The 25,365-nt window shown below is 42.8% G+C and overlaps 1 protein-coding gene across 2 annotated transcripts; it reads right to left on the reverse strand.

Moving 5' to 3' along the window:
• Positions 1-7,582: 7,582 nt before the first annotated feature.
• mtif2 (mitochondrial translational initiation factor 2) lies at positions 7,583-25,151 on the reverse strand. 2 transcript variants are annotated; one of them, XM_055907243.1, is made up of 14 exons: positions 25,000-25,151; positions 23,676-23,734; positions 22,041-22,155; positions 21,636-21,807; positions 21,158-21,318; positions 20,603-20,779; positions 19,010-19,149; positions 18,493-18,617; positions 17,979-18,183; positions 14,967-15,219; positions 14,624-14,764; positions 11,926-12,090; positions 10,913-11,053; positions 7,583-8,232 (listed from the first exon to the last, which is right to left on the reverse strand). In XM_055907243.1, the coding sequence occupies exons 3-14, from the start codon at positions 22,081-22,083 to the stop codon at positions 8,063-8,065; spliced, it is 1,893 nt and encodes a 630-aa protein (XP_055763218.1). In that variant the 5' UTR covers positions 22,084-22,155; positions 23,676-23,734; positions 25,000-25,151; the 3' UTR covers positions 7,583-8,062. The 2 variants fall into 2 exon arrangements, with proteins under 2 accessions (XP_055763218.1, XP_055763208.1); XM_055907233.1 differs by having other exon boundaries at positions 23,676-23,841.
• Positions 25,152-25,365: the final 214 nt, after the last annotated feature.

The raw sequence follows: 25,365 nt of genomic DNA on the forward strand, positions 1-25,365 counted from the left end.
GTTGAACGTTGCACAATTTCACACCAGATAGTATCCTCCTTGCTATAACCTTTATTGTAGCCTACACTTCAAATTATTTAGGCCTACACTAATTGTGGTTGAATTGTGAATCGAAGAGCAGGCAACATGTTGTAGAAAATCAATAATGAAAGGAGCTTCTTGGAGTCAGAACAAAACACAGATTATAGGACACATACATAATACAGAAATATTTGTCACTACGATGAATATAGGTGAAATGACTTGAGACGTGTACAAGGTTTTATAAGCATTTTGATCATCTGCTATTTCACTCATGGACCAGCAGTGGAGGCTTTCTCCCTCTGAATCCCCTTCGGGGAAAGATTATTTTAAACTCGCAGATGCCAACATCACTTCACCACTACAGGCTAGAAGTAATGGGTAAATTACTTGTAGTTGACAACAAAGTTATGACGTCAGTAATAATGTTTTATTGTCACATAGTCAAGGAACATCATGTAAAAATATATTGGCACATACCACTTAGACCATGGGTAACAAATTAAACCAAGCAGTTGGATGGTTTAACAGTCTGCCTTTGGTGGCCAAATTTACCTGTTGAACAAATGCGATTGAATGGTGGGTCTACCATTTTAAGGTCTCTGATAGGTTGATTCGTTACCGGATATAATTTTCTGCTCAGCTGGCCATCCTAAGCATCATGGCTAATTTTGGCCAGGTTTGGCCTATGAGAAAAGCTAGCAGCTAGCCATTTTAGATCAATGGTTTAAACCGTTGTCTTAGCAAGTATGGCCCCTACAAAGTTTCTGCTGTTTACAGTGCACTTTCACTCTCTCCTTTCTGTGCTCTGAGTAGCAGGTGAGAAAGATGCTTTCTGATTGTGCAATGCAATCACCATTTTGAAAGCAACCACTGTTACGGTTGAAGAGAAGAGTCCCAGCTTTCAGTAGGTCTACATTTTATTTATGAACCATTGAGTTATGTATAGGCCAATACATGAAATGTACTGGTAGACATCAATATTAGGCTATATTTAGAGTTAGTGATTTAGCCCCAAATTAATAAACCCAATTTTGACAGTAAAATATTGAACATCAAAGTATCTTGAATCATGCATTACTACTAAAACATGTTAGATTAAACTATTTATTAAAGCGTGACCTACTTGTGTGTGTAACTGACAGATGCACACATGTAAATGTTTTTAAATACAGTGCATACTGAAAATATTCAGGCCCCTTGTCTTTTTCCACATTTTGTAACTTTACAGCCATATTCTAAAATGGATTACATTATTTTTTATCTACACACACTACCCCATAATGACAAAGCGAAAAAAAGTTTAGAAAGTTTTGCTAGAAATGTTAGCAAATTTATGAAAAAATAAATACATTTTATTTGCCTAAGTACTTAGACCCTTTGCTATGAGAATCAAAATTGAGCTCAGGTGCGTCCTTTTTCCATTGATCATCTTTGATGTTTCTACAACTTGATTGGAGTCCAACTGTGGTAAATTCAATTGATTGGACATGATTTGGAAAGGCACACACCTGTCTATATACTGTCCACAGTTGACACTGCATGTCAGAGCAAAAACCAAGCCACCAGGTCAAAGGAATTGTCCGTAGAGCTCCGAGACAGGATTGTGTTGAGGTATAGATCTGGGGAAGGGTACCAAAATATTTCTGCAGCATTGAAGGTCCCCAAGAACATAGTGACCTCCATCATTCATAAATGGAAGAAGTTTGGAACCACCAAGACTCTTCCTAGAGTTGGTCGCCCGGCCAAACTGAGGAATCGGGGGAGAAGGGCTTTGGTCAGGTACAGCCAGAAGAGGATTGGCCACCACTCAGAGCCTGGTTCCTCTCTTTCTAGGGAGTTTTTCTTAGCCACCGTGCTTCTACATCTGCATTGGTTGCTGTTTGGGGTTCTTGGCTAGGTTTCTGTATATCACTTTGTGACACCTGCTGGTATAAAAAGGGCTTTATAAATGCATTTGATTGAGGTGACCAAGAACCCGAAGGGGTCCAGAGTTCCTAAGTGGAGATGGGAGAATCTTCCAGAAGGTCAACCATCTCTGCAGCACTCCACCAACCAGGACTTTATGGTAGAGTGGCCAAACGGAAGCCGCTCCTCAGTAAAAGGCACATGACAACCCACTTGGAATTTGCCAAAAGTCACCTAAATGACCCAGACCATGAGAAACAAGATTCTCTGGTCTGATGAAACCAAGATTCAACTCTTTGGCCTGAATGCCAAGCGTCACGTCTGGTGGAAACCTGGCACCATCCCTATGGTGAAGAATGGTGGTGGCAGCATCATGCTATGGGGATACTTTTCAGCGGCAGGGACTGAGAGACTAGTCAGTATTGAGGGAAAGATGAACGGAGCATTGTCATTATAGGGTATTGTGTGTAGTTTGAATAAAACTTTTTAATCGATTTTAGAATAAGGCTGTAACGTAACGAAATGTGGGAAAAGTCAAGGGGTCTGAATACTTTCCGAATGCACTTTAAGACTAGCTGTCGCCATTGGTGGCCTTAGGCTAATGGGGATCCTAATAAATAAAATAGTACTCTAGTACACTTAATATATACCATTTAGCAGACACTTTTATCCAACGCGACTTAGTCATGCATGCTTACATGGGTGATCCTGGGAATTGAACCCACTACCTTGGCGTCACAAGCACCAAGATGTAGCAGTTAAAGTACAAAGGACCACTTCTTAATGAAGGACTTTGAATCACTCTATAATACGATTAAGCATCTAATTTTTCTATCGCGTGAATTTTGGTGCGACCAAAATTAGTTAATGTGAAAAAGTTAGTATGGAACCAACCCTGTGTATGCTCTCACACAGACCATGAAGAGAACATGTGAACTATAGGATTTTCATGCTCTCACTAGTCCCCAAAATAACTCAATTAAATAATCATATTAGGTGCATGTTTAAAGCAAACAAACAAAAAATCCTGGGTGTTTGAAGTGAATGTAATCGGATCACGTTACTCATTTTGAGCAATCAAAAGTATTACCTTAGTGTTTTACCCTGATGAGTTCCAAAGTTTAACCCAGGGGCAGACTGGGACAAGAATTTGGCCCTGGCATTTTATCCACACCAGCCCACATCACTGTACACGTCGCTAACTCAATGAAGCAATTCCAGTGTATATTTGGCCTTATGTTTTAGGTTATTGTCCTGCTGAAAGGTGAATTTGTCTCCCAGTGTCTGTTGGAAAGCAGACTGAGCCAGGTTTTCCTCTAGGATTTTATTTATTTTATTTTACCGTTATTTTACCAGGTAAGTTGCTTTTTTTTTTGTTGCCTGTGCTTAACTCTATTCTGTTTCTTTTTATCCTAAAAAGAACTCTGCAATCCTTGCCGATGACAAGCATACCCATTGGCCACCTCCATGCTTGGAAATAGGACGATTGGTACGCAATGATGTGTTTGCACCAAACATAACGCTTTGTATTCAGGATATTTCTTTGCCACGTCTTGTAGTTTTCACTTTAGTGCCTTACTGCAAAAAATGCATGTTTTTGATTTATTTTTACGCTGTACAGGCTTCCTTCTTTTCAATCTGTCATTTAGGTTCGTATTGTGGAGTAACTACAATGTTGTTGATCCATCCTCAGTTTTCTCCTATCACAATCATTAAACTATGTAACTGTTTTAAAGTCACCATTGGCCTCATCATGAAATCCCTGAGTGGTTTTCTTCCTCTCCGGCAACTGAGCTTAAATCTGTTTCATATTCACTGCTCGACTGAGGGACCTTACAATGAACTGTATGTGTGGGGTACAGCGATGAGGTAGTCATTCAAAAATCATGTTAAACACTATTATTGCACACTGAGTGAGTCCATGCAACTTATGTGACTTGTTCAGCAAATGTTTACTCCTGAACTTATTTAGGCTTGCCATAACACAGGGGTTGAATACGTATTGACTCAAGACATTTCAGCTTTAATTTATTTGTAAAAATGTCTAAAAACATAGTTGTGTGTAGGCCAATGACACAAAATCTCAATTTAATCAATTTTAAATTCAGGCTGTGACACAAGAAACTGTGGAAATGTCTGAAGGCAGTGCCTCTGCTCTGGCCATTTTGTTTGCCTCCTTGCTGTGCTGTCTATCTGTCTCAGCATCTTCACTGCTGTCATTCTGTGCTTCTTTTGTTTTATGTCTGTCTGCCTGCTTAAGCCTTATATGTTTTAAAAGCCAAGGTAACAACGTAGGCTATATTGCAAATTAGTGCCTGTGCATGTCAGTCCATCCAGGATTTTGCAGGTTTTTTTGTGACATTTGCTGCAGAAATTCTGTCATTGTCTAGCTGATGACGCATGACCTCAGCTCAGAAAAAAGAGTCGGCCATTGCCCACTCATCAGCCAAAAACTCATTATAGATTAGTATGACAAAGAAATTGTGCAAATATATATACACTGCTCAAAAAAATAAAGGGAACACTTAAACAACACAATGTAACTCCAAGTCAATCACACTTCTGTGAAATCAAACTGTCCACTTAGGAAGCAACACCGATTGACAATACATTTCACATGCTGTTGTGCAAATGGAATAGACAACAGGTAGAAATTATAGGCAATTAGCAAGACACCCCCAATAAAGGAGTGGTTTTGCAGGTGGTGACCACAGACCACTTCTCAGTTCCTATGCTTCCTGGGTGATGTTTTGGTCACTTTTGAATGCTGGCGGTGCTTTCACTCTAGTGGTAGCATGAGACGGAGTCTACAACCCACACAAGTGGCTCAGGTAGTGCAGCTCATCCAGGATGGCACATCAATGCGAGCTGTGGCAAGAAGGTTTGCTGTGTCTGTCAGCGTAGTGTCCAGAGCATGGAGGCGCTACCAGGAGACAGGCCAGCACATCAGGAGACGTGGAGGAGGCCGTAGGAGGGCAACAACCCAGCAGCAGGACCGCTACCTCCGTCTTTGTGCAAGGAGGAGCACTGCCAGAGCCCTGCAAAACTCAGCACATATCAAAGCTGCAGGCTAAAGTTAAATCTCGACTTGGTGTCCTGTATCGTAATTGCTCCTCTTTCACCCCAGCTGCCAAACTAACCCTGATTCAGATGACCATCCTACCCGTTCTAGATTATGGATATAGATCGGCAGGTTAGGGTGCTCTCGAGTGGCTAGAGGTTCTTTACCATTCGGCCACCAATGCTCCTTATAGGACACATCACTGCACTCTATACTCTTATGTAAACTGGTCATCTCTGTATACCTGTCGCAAGACCAACTGGTTGTTGCTTATTTATAAAACCCTCTTAGGCCTCACTCCCCACTATCTGAGATATCTACTGCAGCCCTCATCCTCCACATACAACACCCGTTCTGCCAGTCACATTCTGTTAAAGGTCCCCAAAGCACACACATCCCTGGGTCGCTTGTTTTTGTCAGTTCGCTGCAGCTAGCGACTGGAACGAGCTGCAACAAACACTCAAACTGGACCGTTTTATCTCAATCTCTTCATTCAAAGACTCAATCATGGACACTTACTGACAGTTGTGGTTGCATTGCGTGATGTATTGTTGTCTCTACCTTCTTGCCCTTTGTGCTGTTGCCTGTGCCCAACAATGTTTGTACCCTGTTTTGTGCTACTACCATGTTGTGTTGCTACCATGCTGTGTTATGTGTTGCTGCCATGCTATGTTGTTGTCTTAGGTCTCTTTATGTAGTGTTGTGTTGTCTCTCTTGTCATGATGCGTGTTTTGTCCTATATTTTATTTAACTTGCCTAATTAAATAAAGGTTTAAAAAAATATATATATATAACCCGCCAAATGAGAGCATTTTTGGGAACGGCAGGTTACTGTCGTCAGTGGATTCCTGACTATTCCATCCTTGCCTCTGGTCTCAAAAGCTACCTTAAAAAGTAAGCTCCCTCAAAAGTTTCTCTCTCCTCTTCTGAATTGGCTGATGTATTTTTGAATTTGTGCGCATTACATACAGTATTAATCTCAAAATATTAGACTTTCAATGAGTGTGAAGAATAAAGTGAAATTGGTCATAAATATATACAGTAACATTGTTAGGGTAGACTAAAATACAGACAATGACTTCCAATAAGGAGAAAGTAAAGGGGGAAAAGGGGACAGCGGCATCCAGGTGAACAGAAATGATCATGTTTTGTTTGTTTGTTTGTAGCTCTTGGTACAATAGGGGTAAAAGCAGAACATTGTTTGAAAGTGATCTGTGTGTATTAGCAGTAGTGATTGAGAGGGCTTTCCTATTGAAAAGAGTAGAAGGATCTGAGTTGAAGGAAACAGATATGGAGACTAGTGAAAGTAACAAAGACAGGATCTATCAGTTGAGGTCACATTTAATGAGTGTTGACAGTATGGTGAATGGTAATTTGTTATTAGCAGCTTTCAGATAGCAATCTAATAATGCAATATCTTAGTAATTTGAAGAAGTTCAGCCTTCACTACAAGGTCACATGACGAATATGAGTGTGAACAATATTTGGTGCCGTGACCCAGATGAGAGCAACCTGACTTCTTGACACTTTTCACTCGGCTAAGACACAAACATGCCTCTGGCCACAACTAAGAAGGTAAGAGTCCTTATTCAAAAATCTCTGAGGGAGCGTCTGTTTTCCAGCCAGGCCTTAATGGTAAGATATCTCTTGTCCTCCTCAGCCATGACATTTTGAGGTTCAATTTGGCCCAACTATTATACTTTAAATGAGTCTCTGCCTAATCTTTGGATCATGCTTGTGTGACGCTTTTGAATGTGGGTCAAACGGACAATAAAAGTATTATCTGAATTGTTTCGTCCCCACCTACCAGTCATTCTTGCTAGCTAGCAGGAGCGATACCGGTAGACTGTGTCCTTCGCTCCCGCCTGCCCTCACCGTCGTTAACAGAACTGTGGAAAAACAGTGCCCAACAGACAGGGGGCCGAAGAACACTGTCTATGGGTTATCCCCTCCTTACGCTAGCACAGCAGGTGGGAGGGTGGGGCAACACTTTGTGCTACCAAACTAACTAGCTAGCGACATCATGTGCTAGCTTGCTAACTAGCTAGCACACAGTGTCGCTCCTGCCTGCTGTGTTCAGGAGAAAACCGTTCCTGACAGGCGGGAGCGACGGACACGGAGTCCTCCTTAGGACTAGCTGGCTAAGCTAACAGTGTCCTGCGCTCCCGCCGGGACCAATTTTTGGAGCTGCGTATTTATTTATGGCAATCCCCTCTTCCTACAATTTGAAGTTTGCGCTGCACGCGATCCTATAGCTGTACAGCAAATCAGCTAGCTCACCCGACCTGTGTTGATTGACAACTTGCTGGTCTAATCAGAGTGCCGAGTGTGCGTTTCTCTAGCCAATCTGCTGCAGTTTTTTTTTAATTTTTTTTTTTACAAGGGCTAAACAGGGCATGGACTCTACAAAGTGTCGAAAGCGTACCACAGGGATGCTGGCCCATTTTGACTCTACAGTTGTGTATTTTTTTAGGAGCTAAAAAAACTGTAAAGAAACACAGACAGCTGAGAGATGTGATTGGAGTGAGGCCCTGCTACATGTAGTGTGTGCATAACTTCATCATCATAACAGCATATTTATTACCTTGAAAATGATATGCACATTATTATTTTATTTTTTATTGTAATACAGAATTAGACTTGTCTCTTGGAAAATTATGTGCTGTATAGATATTGCTTGACTTGAGCAGGAGCTCACTGGAGTTGATTACCAGCACCTCATTTTCCACTGCTTGAGCTCCTGTTCCTCTTATTGAATATTAACTCAAAATCAGTGAGCCCAAAGCAAAGAAAATCTGTCCAATTGTATTACACAAATAAAGCCGCTGCTGGAACAGATATGAGTACTGCACTCTCATATCACTTGATTTTTTTTTTATCTTACTAGAAACAATTTTATTACATCAAGCAGAGTAGTCAGTACAACACCTCAAATTCAATTAGTCATGACATTCACAATTTTACATGTAAATGCAAAGTCTTGGAATGCTCAACCGTCTCTAGCATAAATAATACTCCTTCAATTCAGATCATGGATTGTTCACCTGATGAGGCCAATATCTATAGCACGTCCTAAAATCCTGGATCCCAGGAAATTGTTTGCCTAGTCTCAGTCTCTTCGTAGCACACTATTTCATCTCCCGGTCTAAACTCGATGTCCTGGTCCACAGAGAGGCCACACTCCATCCCTGTCTTCACCATCTGGACATCATCTTTGTGGTGCTTCAGTGCTGTCAAGGAGCCTGCAGGTAATACAAGACACCACACACAGTTTTCACTCAATCAAAAATAAGAAACCAACTTTCACCAAATGTATTTGTGACTGACTCAAGAATAAGGATGACCCGTCGTCAGAGTACATACAAAATAAGCCACAGGTTTATCACATGACATTTTCTGTATACACCAAGCAACCGGTTTGACTAATTACCAGTATGGAGCATTGATAGTAAATACAGCATTTCACATACTTGAAAGTATAGTTTAGATATGCAGACGCTCCTAAAAGGCTTCTATGGAATGAGGTGCTCATTTAGATAAAATCCTATTTCATAAAGGAAAAGGTTAGATAGATTTGATCATTTAAAACACAATACAACCACACATGTGGATAATGCTTTTAAAATCGAGGACAAAAAACGTATTACCATTGTGGTCCTCTTAAATAAATGTCTCAAAGAATTTACAAACATAAGCTACACAGTAGACCTAGCCTACTAGGCATACTTGGGTTACAGATCTAATAATAATTCATACACTGCTCAAAAAAATAAAGGGAACACTTAAACAACACAATGTAACGCCAAGTCAATCACACTTCTGTGAAATCAAACGGTCCACTTAGGAAGCAACACTGATTGACAATAAATTTCACATGCTGTTGTGCAAATGGAATAGACAACAGGTGGACATTATAGGCAATTAGCAAGACACCCCCAATAAAGGAGTGGTTCTGCAGGTGGTGACCACAGACCACTTCTCAGTTCCTATGCTTCCTGGGTGATGTTTTGGTCACTTTTGAATGCTGGCGCTGCTTTCACTCTAGTGGTAGCATGAGACGGAGTCTACAACCCACACAAGTGGCTCAGGTAGTGCAGCTCATCCAGGATGGCACATCAATGCGAGCTGTGGCAAGAAGGTTTGCTGTGTCTGTCAGCGTAGTGTCCAGAGCATGGAGGCGCTACCAGGAGACAGGCCAGTACATCAGGATTGTGGAGGAGGCCGTAGGAGGGCAACAACCCAGCAGCAGAACCGCTACCTCCACCTTTGTGCAAGGAGGAGCACTGCCAGAGCCCTGCAAAATGACCTCCAGCAGGCCACAAATGTGCATGTGTCAGCATATGGTCTCACAAGGGGTCTGAGGATCTCATCTCGGTACCTAATGGCAGTCAGGCTACCTCTGGCGAGCACATGGAGGGCTGTGCGGCCCCACAAAGAAATGCCACCCCACACCATGACTGACCCATCGCCAAACCGGTCATGCTGGAGGATGTTGCAGGCAGCAGAACGTTCTCCACGGCGTCTCCAGACTCTGTCACGTCTGTCACATGTGCTCAGTGTGAACCTGCTTTCATCTGTGAAGAGCACAGGGCGCCAGTGGCGAATTTGCCAATCTTGGTGTTCTCTGGCAAACGCCAAACGTCCTGCACGGTGTTGGGCTGTAAGCACAACCCCCAACTGTGGACGTCGGGCCCTCATACCACCCTCATGGAGTCTGTTTCTGACTGTTTGAGCAGACACATGCACATTTGTGGCCTGCTGGAGGTCATTTTGCAGGGCTCTGGCAGTGCTCCTTAGTGCCGCTGCTTGCACATAGGCGGAGATAGCGGTCCTGCTGCTGGGTTGTTGCCCTCCTACGGCCTCCTCCACGTCTCCTGATGTACTGGCCTGTCTCCTGGTAGCGCCTCCATGCTCTGGACACTACGCTGACAGACACAGCAAACCTTCTTGCCACAGCTCGCATTGATGTGCCATCCTGGATGAGCTGGCACTACCTGAGCCACTTGTGTGGGTTGTAGACTCTGTCTCATGCTACCACTAGAGTGAAAGCACCGCCAGCATACAAAAGTGACCAAAACATCAGCCAGGAAGCATAGGAACTGAGAAGTGGTCTGTGGTCACCACCTGCAGAACCACTCCTTTATTGGGGGTGTCTTGCTAATTGCCTATAATTTCCACCTTTTGTCTATTCCATTTGCACAACAGCATGTGAAATTTATTGTCAATCAGTGTTGCTTCCTAAGTGGACAGTTTGATTTCACAGAAGTGTGATTGACTTGGAGTTACATTGTGTTGTTTAAGTGTTCCCTTTATTTTTTTGAGCAGTGTATATTTTGGAACTTGTATAGTGCTTTACAAAAAATCTCAAAGCACAAAAAAAGTAAAACAGACAAAAAAATAGAAATGGAGACAAAGTATTAGGTCTGAAAAACGCATGAAAAGCCACCACGTCTTGGCAGTGGTTAGGCGCATTCCCTGAACTTCCTCAGCTACCTCTGGACACAGCATCCAATCCTTGGTGTAATACTTCCAAACAGATTAAACAAAAAGTCACATTTTAATCCAAACAGCAAGCTAGCTAGCTAACAAGCCCAAATATTGACTTTATCACAATCCTGCAAGTCTGAGAGTCCACAGGATATAGTGATCAAACCCTAGAGCAGCCAAAACATCCCAAAATACATTTAAAAAATGCACACAAAAAAAACTTCAATAACAAACATATGTACAATATTTACAGAGCTCTCTGCCTAGGCTAGTGCCATGGCAACCATGGAACCAGAGGTGTTGGTATCTCCTTTAAAAAAAAAAAATGTATTTAAAAGTATCAGCTAGATATTGAACCTCAATAAGGATCCCTGATGAGTGACATGCCCTTTAGCTATTCGGTATGGTAGTAGGTCTTCACACTATCTTGCTTACCCTCCCAGATGACGTCTCGGCCTCGGACCAGTCGGAACTTCATCTTTCTATCTAGCTGACCTTTCTGAACTCTACAGCCGGCGACGGACACTTTCTTCTTCCCAACGGTCACGTCAAACATGGCCAGGACAGATGCCTCTCCTGGAAAGAGAAGACGAAGAAAAAGACTTTTAATCCAGACGAGACAGAAATCGGTCTTCTGCTGTACCTAACCCCTCCGCTACACAAACACACATTAGGTTGAAGAGGCTGGAGCAGAGGGCAGCCACAATGCAGCGCCCAATGAGCAGTTTAGGGGGTTAAGTTAAGATCACTACCATCAGATTTCCCCCCCCCCCCCCACCCGTCAGAACTGGGATTCAATACAGTAACCCAAACGTTGTGAGATTCAAACAATACATTAGGTTTTCTAGCACAGTCTATTCCCAGTTCAGTGAAAAGACAGTTATCCAGTGTTTTTAAACAGCATGCAAACCACCAAACAAAGCAACTAACACTACCGATATACAGGAATACATTTTTGATTGCGGTCAAATAGACATCCTTGCATGATTCACTATTTCTTCTAAAATAAGTTGAAATGGGGAAAACTTTGTGTTCCCACGTGTATGTGTTTGATTTACAACTGCATAGGATTGCCAAAAAGTTACAGAAAATGTTTTTCAATTCAAAGAATATTTTTTTTTCCTGAACTGAATTACTCAGAATTCAAATTAATATGGTTGGAGACTTAAATGATTCTTGTTAACGGTATAATTTACCTCACCTGTGTGAGTTGCAGGTGCCTACACAGTAAAAATAGCCATATGACATGTTTTGAAAGAGAACTGAATATTCTGCTCCATTGCAAAAGTGCCAATTTATTTGACCACTACAGTATGTCATTTTTGACAATTACTATGTCATGTGTATGTTTATTGATTTCGATGTATCCCAGGACTCCCAAGAACACTCGGTAACAATTGCCTGTGTTGACTATCCTGATTTATTAAATTAAAATACCACACACACACCGATCACATTCTCCTTTACAGAAGGCGGGAGTTTACTGCTCAGCTCGTCCTTTAGGTCGTCGATGAGTTTGTAGATAACTTTGTGCATCTTTAGTATGATGCCTTTCTTAGTGGCCATCTGCTGAATGGACTTATTGACACCCACATTGAAGCCGTATATGGTGCCTGGTCATGGGAAGAAATAGCAAGTGTTACTATAACAATAAACAAAACATTTGTCAACATAAAGTAAAAAAGGTCTTAAAACATTTGTTTACTAATAATAAAGACTTATTTTTCATTTTCAAAAGTGTAAATATAGGGGATATAATAAAACACTTATATAACAGGTAAGCAGACAGATCGAGGGGATACAAGAGCACATGCTTGAAGTGACATTAAACAATGGAATGTGAGGGAAATAATATTTCGATTATATTTAACTGGTTAAAACATAGCCCTTTTTCAACCCGTCCAAGGGTACAAGTTTTTAAATGGCACATTTGGGCACTGAGAAGCGCCTAAATTGGAACGCAGTGGCTGTACAGTAAAATATTATAAATGACATCAGGTCTTAGGCTTCACAGCGCTGTATTGGTTTTGACTGACAGCCATTCTGAACATGAGCACTGCACGTGACAAGAAGTTGCCCCCATCCCTCCAATGGAGTCCAAATGTGCACTTCACATTTCCATATCATAAAACGAACCGCCCTTGCTGTCTCTGCCTGGCCGGTTCCCCTCTCTCCACTGGGATTCTCTGCCTCTAACCCTATTAAAGGGACTGAGTCACTGGCTTACTGGTGCTCTTTCATGCCGTCCCTAGGAGGGGTGCGTCACTTGAGTGGGTTGAGTTACTGACGTGATCTTCCTGTCTTGGTTGGCGCCCCCCCTTGGTTTGTGCTGTGGTGGAGATCTTTGTGGGCTATACTCGGCCTTGTCTCAGGATTGTAAGTTGGTGGTTGAAGATATCCCTCTAGTGGTGCGGGGGCTGTGCTTTGGCAAAGTGGGTGGGGTTATATCCTTCCGGTTTGGCCCTGTCCGGGGGTATCATCGGATGGGGCCACAGTGTCTCCTGACCCCTCCTGTCTCAGCCTCCAGTATTTATGCTGCAGTAGTTTGTGTCGGGGGGCTAGGGTCAGTTGGTTATATCTGGAGTACTTCTGTCTTATCCAGTGTCCTGTGTGAATTTAAATATGTTCTCTCTAATTCTCTCCTTCTCTCTCTCTCTCTCTCGGAGGACCTGAGCCCTAGGACCATACGTCAGGACTACCGAGCATGATGACTCCTTGCTGTCCCCAGTCCACCTGGCCTTGCTGCTGTTCCAGTTTCAACTGTTCTGCCTGCGGTTATGGAACCCCTACCTGTCCCAGACCTGCTGTTTTCAACTCTTAATGATCGGCTATGAAAAGCCAACTGACATTTATTCCTGATTATTATTTGACCATGCTTGTCATTTATGAACATTTTGAACATCTTGGCCATGTTCTGTTATAATCTCCACCCGGCACAGCCAGAAGAGGACTGGCCACCCCTCATAGCCTGGTTCCTCTCGAGGTTTCTTCCTAGGTTTTGGCCTTTCTAGGGAGTTTTTCCTAGCCACCGTGCTTCTACACCTGCATTGCTTGCTGTTTGGGGTTTTAGGCTGGGTTTCTGTACAGCACTTCGAGATATTAGCTGATGTACGAAGGGCTATATAAAATAAACTTGATTTGATGTCATATATATTTATGATCACCATGTTTGATGTAGTTAGAAGATTACATGGCGTCATACCCTGGGTTGTTCTGAATAGAATGAGCCTGTTTGTCTATTGTGAAGAAAATTTGCAGCGGAACACACACCTGACAGCACTCATGACTCCTTTCTACGCGCACCAAAATTAGGTTATGTTTCTCTGAACTGCCTTGTGAAAGTCTAACCACTAAGATTGTATTTCATACCTTATCTAGTCATGTTTGCTTTCGGCGATTTAAAAATGGTCAGTTTTTGGATTGTGTAAACAACAGTAATTGTGTGATGGCGGGGATGCAGGGTTGTGTTCCAAACAAAACAAGTATGCTTGCTCTAGATCTTCAACGGCACAGCTAGGAGAGCTCAATGTCATGGAAGTGCATTGAAATGACTTTGGAAATGTGTGTGGTCACGTCGGAGACACCAGTTAGTCCTCTCACTCTAACCTTTGTCATTTTATTGTCTTATGTTGCACCTACTCCACCACTTCAATTAATATTCTTATTATGTTACTGAATATATTCAGTTATTGCAGATATTCAGTTATTTCAGATTTCGTTATTGGCTAATACTGTGAAAAGTACAGTAAATGTAAAATACACATACAATCAACAGTGTAATGTTTGGATTCAGTCTTTTGTCAGGTGAATTATTATGTCCTAAATTATTGGTCAAATAATTTCCCAATAATCACCAAACTGTTCCCTTTCAATTGCCATCATGGTTATACCATTCAAATGTATTCTGTAAGAAACATCCATATAGGCCAATTCCCATGAGTGTAAAGGGTTAAAATCATTACAAAGAAAGTCTGTTGAAGTGAAAGTAAACCAGATGTGTTTTAAGTTGAGTATTGGATAATAATTCTTAGACAGAATGTACTCATGGGGCATTCTAACTACAGCAGTGATGTTGGCATTTTAGTCTTCTATTGAGACCAAACATCTCCCTTTTCAGTGACTAGGTGTGATGTGCTGAAGATGCACCTGAGAAGGTCTCGGCCAGGTTGAGATCGTTCTCGGAAACATCTCCGATGCCAAAGTGGACCACCTCCATCTGGCACTGGCTATGCGCATCGTAGCTCTCCAAGATGTTCAGGATAGCCTCGACAGAGCCATCCACATCACCTGCAGTGACAAAAGACAAGTCGGTATGAAATGGCATATGCTTTGTTATATAATTCATGGATTATTTTTATATTTTAGTTATTTCATGATGTATTTAATATAAATATTGAAATATGATTTTAATTAGGAGCGTTTCTGTTCTGTAATTGAATTGTCTAGCCATGTCATTGAGTTATTCAGATTAATTAATTGATCTAGTCACCTTTGACAATGAGTGGTAGGGAGAGCTCTTGGGACTCCAACTTCTCGCTGGGCCGCATGGCCATGAGCTTTTTGTTGGCCTTGTACAGAGCAGACTTCCTTTGCCTCCAGCTGAGGTGGGCCAGGGGCTCTCGCTCCTTCTTGTAGCTCTCTTGGTGCTCCCGTTGCTTTACCTCAATGGCTTGCATGTCCTCCTTCAGTTTGTCCTGTTCCTCCTGGTAGCACCGCCAGTCCACCACCTCCCTTGCTCTTTTCTATAGTTGAGTGGATAAAGATCGATAGAATGGGGTAATATGGTGTCACAACAGATATATTAAGAGATGAGACAAAAACTTAACTCAGAGCTCAAAAGTGACTATGGTCTGAGATATGCATGCAACGCTTGTAAGTCTGAATTGGGGCATTACCAGTAATAAGTAAGGAAAGACAATACGTTACTCTGGACTATGATCTCTCTTTTGACGAACATATCAAGACTGTTTCAAGGACAGCTTTTTTCCATCTACGTAACATTGCAAAAATCTGAAACCTTGTCCAAAAATGATTCAGAAAAACTAATCCATGCTTTTGTCACTTCTAGGTTAGACTACTGCAATCCTCTACTTTCCGGCTACCCGGATAAAGCACAAAATAAATTTGAGTTAGTGCTAAACACGGCTGCTAGAATCTTGACCAGAACCAAAACATTTGATCATATTACTCCAGTGCTAGCATCTCTACACTGGCCTCCTGTTAAGGCAAGGGCTGATTTTAAGGTTTTACTGCTAACCTACAAAACATTACATGGGTTTGCTCCTACATATCTTTCCGATTTGGTCCTGCCGTACATACCTACACGTACGCTACGGTCACAAGACGCTGGCCTCCTTACTGTCCCTAGAATTTCTAAGCAAACAGCTTGAGGCAGGGCTTTCTCCTGTAGAGCTCCATTTTTATGGAACGGTCTGCCTACCCATCTGAGAGATGCAGACTCTGTCTCAACCTTTAAGTCTTTATTGAAGACTCATCTCTTCAGTAGGTCCTATGATTGAGTGTAATCTGGCCCAGGAGTGTGAGGGTGAACGGAAAGGCACTGGAGCAACGAACCACCCTTGCTATCTTCGCCTGGCCCGGTTCCCCTCTCTCCACTGGGATTCTCTGACTCTAACCCTATTACAGGGGCTGAGTCACTGGCTTACTGGTGCTCTTCCATGCCGTCCCTGGGAGGGGTGCGTCACTTGAGTGGGTTGAGTCACTGACGTGATCTTCCCGTCCGGGTTGGCGTCCCCCCTTGGTTTGTGCCTTGGCGGAGATCTTTGTGGGCTATACTCGGCCTTGTCTCTGGATGGTAAGTTGGTGGTTGAAGATATCCCTCTAGTGGTGTGGGGCCTGTGTTTTGGCAAAGTGGGTGGGGTTATATCCTGCCTGTTTGGCCCTGTCCAGGGGTATCGTCAGATGGGGCCACAGTGTCTCCCGACCCCTCCTGTCTCAGCCTCCAGTATTTATGCTGCAGTAGTTTATGTCGGGGTCTAGTGTCAGTCTGTTATATCTGGAGTATTTCTCCTGTCTTATCCGGTGTGAATTTAAGCATGCTCTCTCTTAGAGGACCTGAGCCCTAGGACCATGCCTCAGGACTACCTGGCCTGATGACTCGTTGCTGTTTTCAACTCTCTAGAGACAGCAGGAGCGGTAGAGATACTCTGAATGATCAGCTATAAAAAGCCAACCGACAACCACTGTGATTATTATTTTTTGACCCTGCTGGTCATCTATGAACATCTTGGCCATGTCCTGTTATAATCTCCACCCGGCACAGCCAGAAGAGAACGGGCCACCCCTCATAGCCTGGTTCCTCTCTAGGTTTCTTCCTAGGTTTTGGCCTTTCTAGGGAGTTTTTCCTAGCCACCGTGCTTCTACACCTGCATTGCTTGCTGTTTGGGGTTTTAGGCTGGGTTTCTGTACAGCATTTTGAGATATCAGCTGATGTAAGAAGGGCTTTATAAATACATTTGATATTAATATTTTATCAGTGTATGATGACTAGCCTTATGTTTTATGCTGCTGTGTGCAGAGGGAAAATCAACATTACACGGTGATAAACTAAACTTAGTTGAATGCCTTGACTAATGCAAAAAGACTGGAAGTAGTTATTTGGCATATCTAAAACTAGCGAATTAGACTGAGATTAACTTCTCTCGCTAGCCAGCCGGCTAATCAGCGAAAAAGCTAGGGGTAAACAAACAGTGACGTAAGTATAACGTGACAGGATTACTGTCAGTGTTAGCAGGTCGGGTAACGCAAAGTGGCAGAATAAGTATCACTCAAATCACTTGTTGTGACAGCGAATTATGTAATGAAGCTACTGAAAACGTTTATTGAAACTACCAAAAAGTGTCAGTAGTTTGCTTAGGTTGACGGCAAAGCTAGGCTAATTACATGGGAGTACTCTGCTCTGGGGCGTGGTCACACTAAGCCACGCCTCACCGTGTGTATCTATAGTGCACCTGTGATGGCCAATACAGCGCGGCATGGAACGCTGCTTGTCCAATCAGCATCAAGCATCCAAACAAGCCGTTTTTAAACAATCTTCACTGCAAATTGAAGTGGGAGTAGTCAACACAGGGACTGACTTGGCCGGCTGCATATGTGACACTTCAACAATGCATGGTATTGGATCGTGGCTGAAGCAATTAATGAATCAGATAAGGTCTATTCCAACTGTAATACTCCTCATTCTCATAAATAAATAAAACATCTAGCTATTGCTTTGAGGCTGGCTTGTATAACTACCAAATTCGTAGTTGGCTGAATCACACAGGCTTTAGAATTCCTCTACTCTTCTAATAATGCAATATATGTCACCTCAGACTTAATCTCGGCAACACATAACCAAAATCTTGCCGAAACGCTGGCTACTGGATAAGGTTCTGGGGGAGAGGTACACCGTAAATAGGTGCACCGGAACAATTATTCCTCATCTCACTGTCCTAGGACAGACGTTACATTTATGTTATGTCTGTCCAGGAGAGATTACCTCAGACTCTACTTCCAGGATCTCCTCGCCGGCAGAGGGGAGCTCCTTCCACCCCACTATCTCCACAGCAGTGCCCGGCCCAGCTTCCTTCACTGTGCAGTTGTTCTCGTCAAACAAGAAGCGCACCTTGGCCCATGTCTTCCCTGCAACCAAAGTGCAGCCCTTTTTTAACATGCCTCGCTGGACAATTGCTGTCGTAACTGGCCTGCAAAACAGGAAATAATTTGTAAAAATGTATTTGTAAGCAGCATCTTATTGAACTGACATTCATTTAAAAATAGTTTAAACATCTTAAATGTTTACCAAAGCTATTTTTAATTTCCGTTATAATTTCACTCATATTGTAATGGACTATATGCATTTGACAATATATTGCTTTTAGGTTGTGATTTTGTGTGAATCTTGGCAGTTTTGTAACCTGATTAAATCAAGCTAGAAGGCTTGGTGCAACCATTCCAACAACCAAATGCTGAGCTCATGCTCTCATCCGTGGCTGTGCCATGGGGAGACCCACCCCTTGCCCTTATCCGAGCGGCTCTCGATAATGGTGCCCTCCACTAGGCCTGTCGGGTCACCCTTCAGCTCCATCACCTCCGCCAGGGTCACCGTGGCCTCTGCCAGCTCCATCAGATTGTCCCCCTATGGAATCATATTGTTGTTCTTTAAATTTCATGGCTTTGGCATTATGCCCCGACTTGCACAAATAGGCGAATTAGGCTGGGGCCAGACATTTTTTATCCACATTTAGACAACTATTGACGGACACAAACAGACGGGAATGACTTAAGTGGGCAGTAGTGCTTGTATTAAGGCTGAACCATGTTTGTGGGACTGTCCCAACCCCCAAGATGAGACCCCCAAGCAGAATCCAATTAACAAACAAACATATGCATACACACACACACACATTAGGCTTGCTAAATGTCTGGCATTTTGTTTCCCACCTGGTCTGCTGTAATAAATGAGTCCATTTTATATATTCAATGATATATTAAAAAAGTAAACCTCCTTCCTACGGATGAGGAACTCACCTTAAGGGCAGAAACGCGGATAGCCTGAACCTCTCCTCCATACTCCTCGCATACCACATCATGGGATAGTAGTTCCTGCTTCACACGCGCTGCGTCAGCTTGATGCTTGTCACACTTGTTCACTGCCACAATGATTGGTACTGCAGATACACAAAAAAAACCAACCAATTTTACTATTCAGGTACATAAAAGTCATACAATAATGAACTGTCATTAAATGAGCTCATTGGGAGCCTTGATCAGATCAACAATGTTATGTCTCGTTAGCCATGCAAAGGCAGTGATGATTTATACTGAACAAAAATATAAAAAACACAATATGTAACAATTTCAAAGATTTTACTGAGTTAGAGTTCATAGAAGGAAATCAGTCAATTGAAATTCATTAGGTCCTAATCTATGGATTTTACATGACTGCGAATACAGACATGCATCTGTTGGTCCCAGATACCTTAAAAAATAAAATAAAAAAAGATTAGGGGTGTGGATCAGAAAACCAGTCAGTATCTGGTGTGACCACCATTTGCCTCATGCAGCACGACACCTTCACAGAGTTGATCAGGCTGTTGATTGTGGCCAGTGGAATATTGTCCCACTCCTCTTCAATGGCTGTGCGAAGTCGCTGGATATTGGCGGGAAGTGGAACGCGCCGTCGTACACGTCGATCAAGAGCATCCCAAACATGCTCAACGAGTGATATGTCTGGTGAGTATGCAGGCCATGAAAGAACTGGGACATTTTCAGCTTCCAGGAATTGTGTACAGATCCTTGCGACATGGGACTGTGCATTATCATACTGAAAAATTAGGTAATGCTGGCGGATGAATGGGACGACAATGGGCCTCAGGACATCGCCACAGTATCTCTGTGCATTCAAATTGCCATCGATAAAATGCAATTGTGTTCATTGTCCGTAGCTTATGCCTGCCCATACCAAAAACCCCACCGCCACCATGGGGCACTCTATTCACAACGTTGACGTCGCCCACAGGAAGCCATACACGTGGTCAGTGGTTGTGAGGCCGGTCGGATTGGGGGCGGCTTATGGTAGAGAAATGCACATTCAATTACCTGGTAACAGCACAGGTGGACATTCCTGCAGTCAGCATGCCAATTGCATGCACCCTCAAAATTTGAGACATCGTGTTGTGTGACAAAACGGCACATTTCCGAGTGGTCTTTTGTTGTCCCCAGCACAAGGTGCACCTGTGTAATCAGCGTCTTGATATGCCACACCTGTCAGGTGGATGGAATATCTTGGCAAAGTAGCTCACTAACAGGGATGTAAACACATTTGTGTACAAAGAAATGTTTTTTGTGCGCATGGAACATTTTTGGGATCTTTTATTTCAGCTCATGAAACATGGGTCAAACTTTACATTTTGCGGTTATATTTTTGTTCAGTGTATTTAGATTTAAAGTGAACAGCAGGAATATGTGTTGTACATGATGCTATTGCCAGCTGCAGTTTGGATTGAATGCCTTCAAGTTACAGTTAGGGTTATTTAATCTATAAAAAATATTATGTCCCTCAAAGATGTTGCCCAAAATGTGTTATAGTCGCAGAGAAATACCAACATGAAATGACAGTACCTTGGGCTTTTTTGGCATGTAGGATGGATTCAATCGTCTGCTTCATGACCCCGTCATCTGCAGCAACAACCAGGATGACAATGTCTGTGGCCAAAGCTCCACGGGCCCTCATGGCAGAGAAGGCTGCGTGCCCTGGGGTGTCCAAGAACGTGATCTTTTCCCCCGAAGGAAGTTGAACTGCAGAGAGAAATCAGGATGGAACCTTCTGAAATCTGTGAAGATAAATCTAACCTCACTGAGAAGTTTGGTATATTCAAAATATGTATTGCTATGAGGCATTATAGCACCAGGTAGAGAAATAACATTTACAGTTTAGCCTTTCAATGATCTGCATCGACAGGTGGTCTCAAGCGTCAAGCAAAGAGTGGATATGGGGGACAGGTCTGAGGGGAGCTGCCGGTGTTAATCAACATTTTCATACAATATTAATATGATTCCCTTGATTCATTCAGCTAGATTCTGTAAGATTCACTACTACTAGCAGCTAGTTTTATGATCACTAAACATTACACTAAAAAAAACAACACTTCTTGTGGAGTCTAGGTGTTTCCCTACCCAGGAAGGCCCCAATGTGCTGGGTGATGCCCCCTGCTTCCCCCGCAGCCACCTGGCTCTTCCTAAGGCTGTCCAGCAGAGTGGTCTTTCCGTGATCTACGTGGCCCATTATGGTGACGACAGGAGGACGAGACACCAGGACGGCCGGATCTGGTGGAGCTCTAGAATAAACATTGATTTACATTCAGATTCAACTTCTGTTTCTATTTTGTATGTTCATTCATGTGAAAATAAAAAAAGTTCATATTCAGGTGGTATAACTTGGGTTTTATCCGGGTTTGAGCTTGAATGGGAATGTCAGTACATGGATGGTACTGAGCCCTTTCTACCCGAACGCCTACAGACGGCCAACAACCAATTCTCATGGGGTTGTCCTGTTGTTTTGAAATGTCCAACATCTTGCTGATGGTGTCTCTGTCAACCAAAATACTCTATTAACCACCCTTCTAACAATCCGCCGACAAGACAGGTCTTGTACCTTCTCTGAGTGTCTTTGTTCTCACGCTCTTTGGACTCCACCAGCTTGGCCCACTTGTACTTCATCCCAGACCTCTTCACAACCTCCTTGATCCACTGCTCCTCCAGAACAGAGTGGGGCTCTAGGGAATCCAGGTCCACTGAGGTGTTGAGCAGAGCCTCAAAGACATGATCTGTGGAATAAATGGTACGCTGTTCAAATCAGTACTACACATCAGACCTGCGTTGTATTCATTAGTGTACACCGTAGCGAAACATTTTGGAATGGAAAACGAAAACAAGCGTTTCTTATTGGACAAGTTTTAATCATCTTGGAACACACTCAATACTCCATACCATAATTCAGTAAAATAAATAACTTTAAAGACTATTGAATGATTATACATTAAATTAAAATCAGCCTTACCAAAGTCTTTGTTCATAGCTTCAGCCAGTGCAGACACCGTCATCTTCTGCTTTATTTCTACTTCCTGTTTGTCCTGCTTCGGTTTGACTTTCTGAACTTTACTATGGCCTTTACCCTAGAAAAAAAGACATGAAAGAAAATGTTAATGGATCTAAACGCATAAGGAAAGACCACAACCACATGATCTCTATTTTCAATAGATCAAATTATCATTTGCATTTACAGTGCAGTAGGAAAATATTCAGACCTTGACTTTTTCCACATTTTGTTACGTGACAGCCATATTCTAAAATTGATTGTTTTTTTTCCATCATCAATCCACACACTTAAATATGACATTAACATAAGTATTCAGACCCTTAACTCAGTACTTTGTTAAAGACCCTTCAGCAGCAATTACAGCCTCGAGTCTTCTTGGGAATGACATTCTTCTCTGCAGATCCTCTCAAACCCGGTCAAGTTGGATAGGGAGCGTTGCTGCTCAGCTACTTTCAGGTCTCTCCAGAGATGTTAGATTGGGTTGAAGTCCGGGTTCTGGCTGGGCCACTAAAGGACATTCAAGACTTGTCCCGAAGCCACTCCTGCATTGTCTTGGCTGTGTGCTTAGGGTTGTTGTCCTGTTGGAAGGTGAAGCTTTGCCCCAGTCTGAGGTCCTGAGCAGGTTTTTAATCAATGACCTCTCTGTACTTTAGTCAGGATCGATGAAAAGATGAACAGAGCAGTCTCCCAGTCCTTGTCGCTGAAAAACATCCCCACAGCACGATGCTGCCACCACAATGCTTCACTGTAGGGATGGTGCCAGGTTTCCTCCAGATGTAACGCTTGGCATTCAGGCCAGAGAGTTCAATCTTGCTTTCAACAGACCAGAGAATATTGTTTCTCATGGTCAGAGTCCTTTAGGTGCCTTTTGGCAAACCAAGTGGGCTGTCATATGCCTTTTACTGAGGAGTGGCTTCCGTCTGGCCACTCTACCAAAGACCTGGTTGGTGGAGTGCAGCAGAGATGGTTGTCCTTCTGTAAGGTTCTCCCATCTCCACAGAGGAACTGGAGCTCTGTCAGTGACCATTGGGTACTTGGTCACCTCCCTGACCAAGACCCTTCTCCCCCGATTGCTGTTTGGCCGGGCGACCAGCTCTAGGAAGAGTCTTGGTGGTTCCAAACTTCTTGCATTTTAGAAAGATGGAGACCACTGTGTTCTTGGGGACCTTCAATGCCCCAGATCTGTGCCTCGACACAATCATGTCTCGGAGCTTTACGGCAATTCCTTCAACCTCATGGCTTGGTTTTGCTCTGACATGCACTGTCAACTGTGGGACCTTATATAGACAGGTGTGTACCTTTCCAAATCATGTCCAATCAATCGAATCAAGTTGTATAAACATCTCAAGGATGATCTATGGAAACAGGATGTACCTGAGCTCAATTTCGAGTGTCATAGCAAAGGGTCTGAATAGTTATGTAAATAAGGTATTTCTGTTTTTATAAACATTCCTCAAATCCAATTGTGGATTGTGTGTAGATTGATGAGGAAACAATTACAATTTTAGAATAAGGCTGTAACGTAATAAAATGTGGAAAAAGTCAAGGGGTCTGAATATGTTTTTCTTCAACTTAAAACTTGCCCCTATGTCTCACCTGCTTAGTAGCAAGGAATCTGACATGGTGGCAGGTCAGTGGAGGTGCAGGGGTCCAAGCTGGAGCAAATATAGGAAAAGGGAGGTAGTTTGCAACCAGTGTAGGGTCGGTATGGGTTATCAGTCTCACCCTCCTTATCAGGGAGGTCGCCCGATTCATTTCAGTGCTAAAAAAACAGAATTGTTATTTTAATTTCACATTGGCATCTGCAGTCGTGCTGTACAGTAGGTTAACTACGGGGCTCTGCAACTACCATTTGCCATGCGGTTTGCTAGCAACGTCATGAAACAGGGCCTGTGGGTCCCTACATTTCCCACATCGAAAAACCTGAAGCCACCGTGCCTCTATTTCCCTACGTGGGAGCATTACGAACCATAGGTTTTCACCATGTTTTGTTATTTCTGTATAACATAAAAATCAACACGAAGTTGGTTCTTTTACAATGTGGGTCATTTGGAAATAATGTTTCTTTCTCACCAATTTGTGGCCGTGGTCAAAGGGAATTCCTTATTATTACATGAATATCAACTTTGCATACTGGCTAACACTGCCATTCCAAAATGGCAGCAGTGGCTACTATTAACTAACATGATGACTGAAGGGGCAGTTTTCCAGGAAAATTTGCAGCATTTCAAACTTCTCGGTGGAGCAGTGCGGATAAAGATCAAATTTGAAGTACAGTGACATATTCCAGCCTTGCGTTGAGGTATGTTTTCTGACATATCTCACGCTGACTCCACTGTGTCTTAATGTAACCACGATTGCGTTCTGACTCCAGTGCAGCTCAGTGTAAACAAGTGTAACGGTAGGGTCAGTTTCTTCTGGGAAGCTAATTTGCCCATTTAGTTTAATAAGGAACAAATAACATTTGAAAACAATATCGAGCTAGGATTATAAAATCGAGTTCCAGATTGTCTTTATTACAGTCAGGCTGCAAAGATTTATAGAATGCCTGAAGACACTAGAAAAAAAGAACCTGAAACGCAACAGACGTGGTTGACCTTAGCACAGCTTGTGTTGTTGCACCCACTTCAAAGATGGAGGAAATGGGAAACTTAAACCGGGTTATCTGGCAAATCAAACCTTGACGCACTTTATCCACGCCCGTACAAAATTGTTCTGTTACACTGCAGTTAATAACAGAGACTGTAAATATGGTTGTCAAACTCTGTGGCGACAGTGTCCAAAACACTACAGTTCACTGCACTGGACTTCATAGTAAGTTAGCTAACTCTAACTGGAGTCATTTTGGGGAGTTAGCTAGATGCCATGATTTTGTGTAGCTAGCTACACACTAGCAATAATAGAAATGCGAGGAGCTCACCTTGTGATTTAGGCTACCCCGTTTCACCACATTGTTAATGTGGTTTTCAATCCCATAAGCATTACACGTTCAGCGATATCAAACATCCATTTCAACCCTTCACAGGACGCAGCCATGACAGGTATCCCAGCAAGCATTTCGACAGTGTATTGGCCATAGAGATAGATGAAGGACTCATCGTTATAATTGTGCTATTATAGCGTCATTGACAACATGGGCAGCGCATATAGACAGAGGACTCATCGTTATATCTGTGCTATTAGAGCGTCTTTGACAAAAAGGGGCAGCGCCATCGAGCCTACAACCCATAGGAATTCCCACCCAGTTGACAACTTTTTTACTACTTTAAAATGACGGAAGCAAGGT

This window comes from Salvelinus fontinalis, chromosome 3 (assembly GCF_029448725.1).
Source record: "Salvelinus fontinalis isolate EN_2023a chromosome 3, ASM2944872v1, whole genome shotgun sequence".
NCBI classification, from domain to species: domain Eukaryota; kingdom Metazoa; phylum Chordata; class Actinopteri; order Salmoniformes; family Salmonidae; genus Salvelinus; species Salvelinus fontinalis.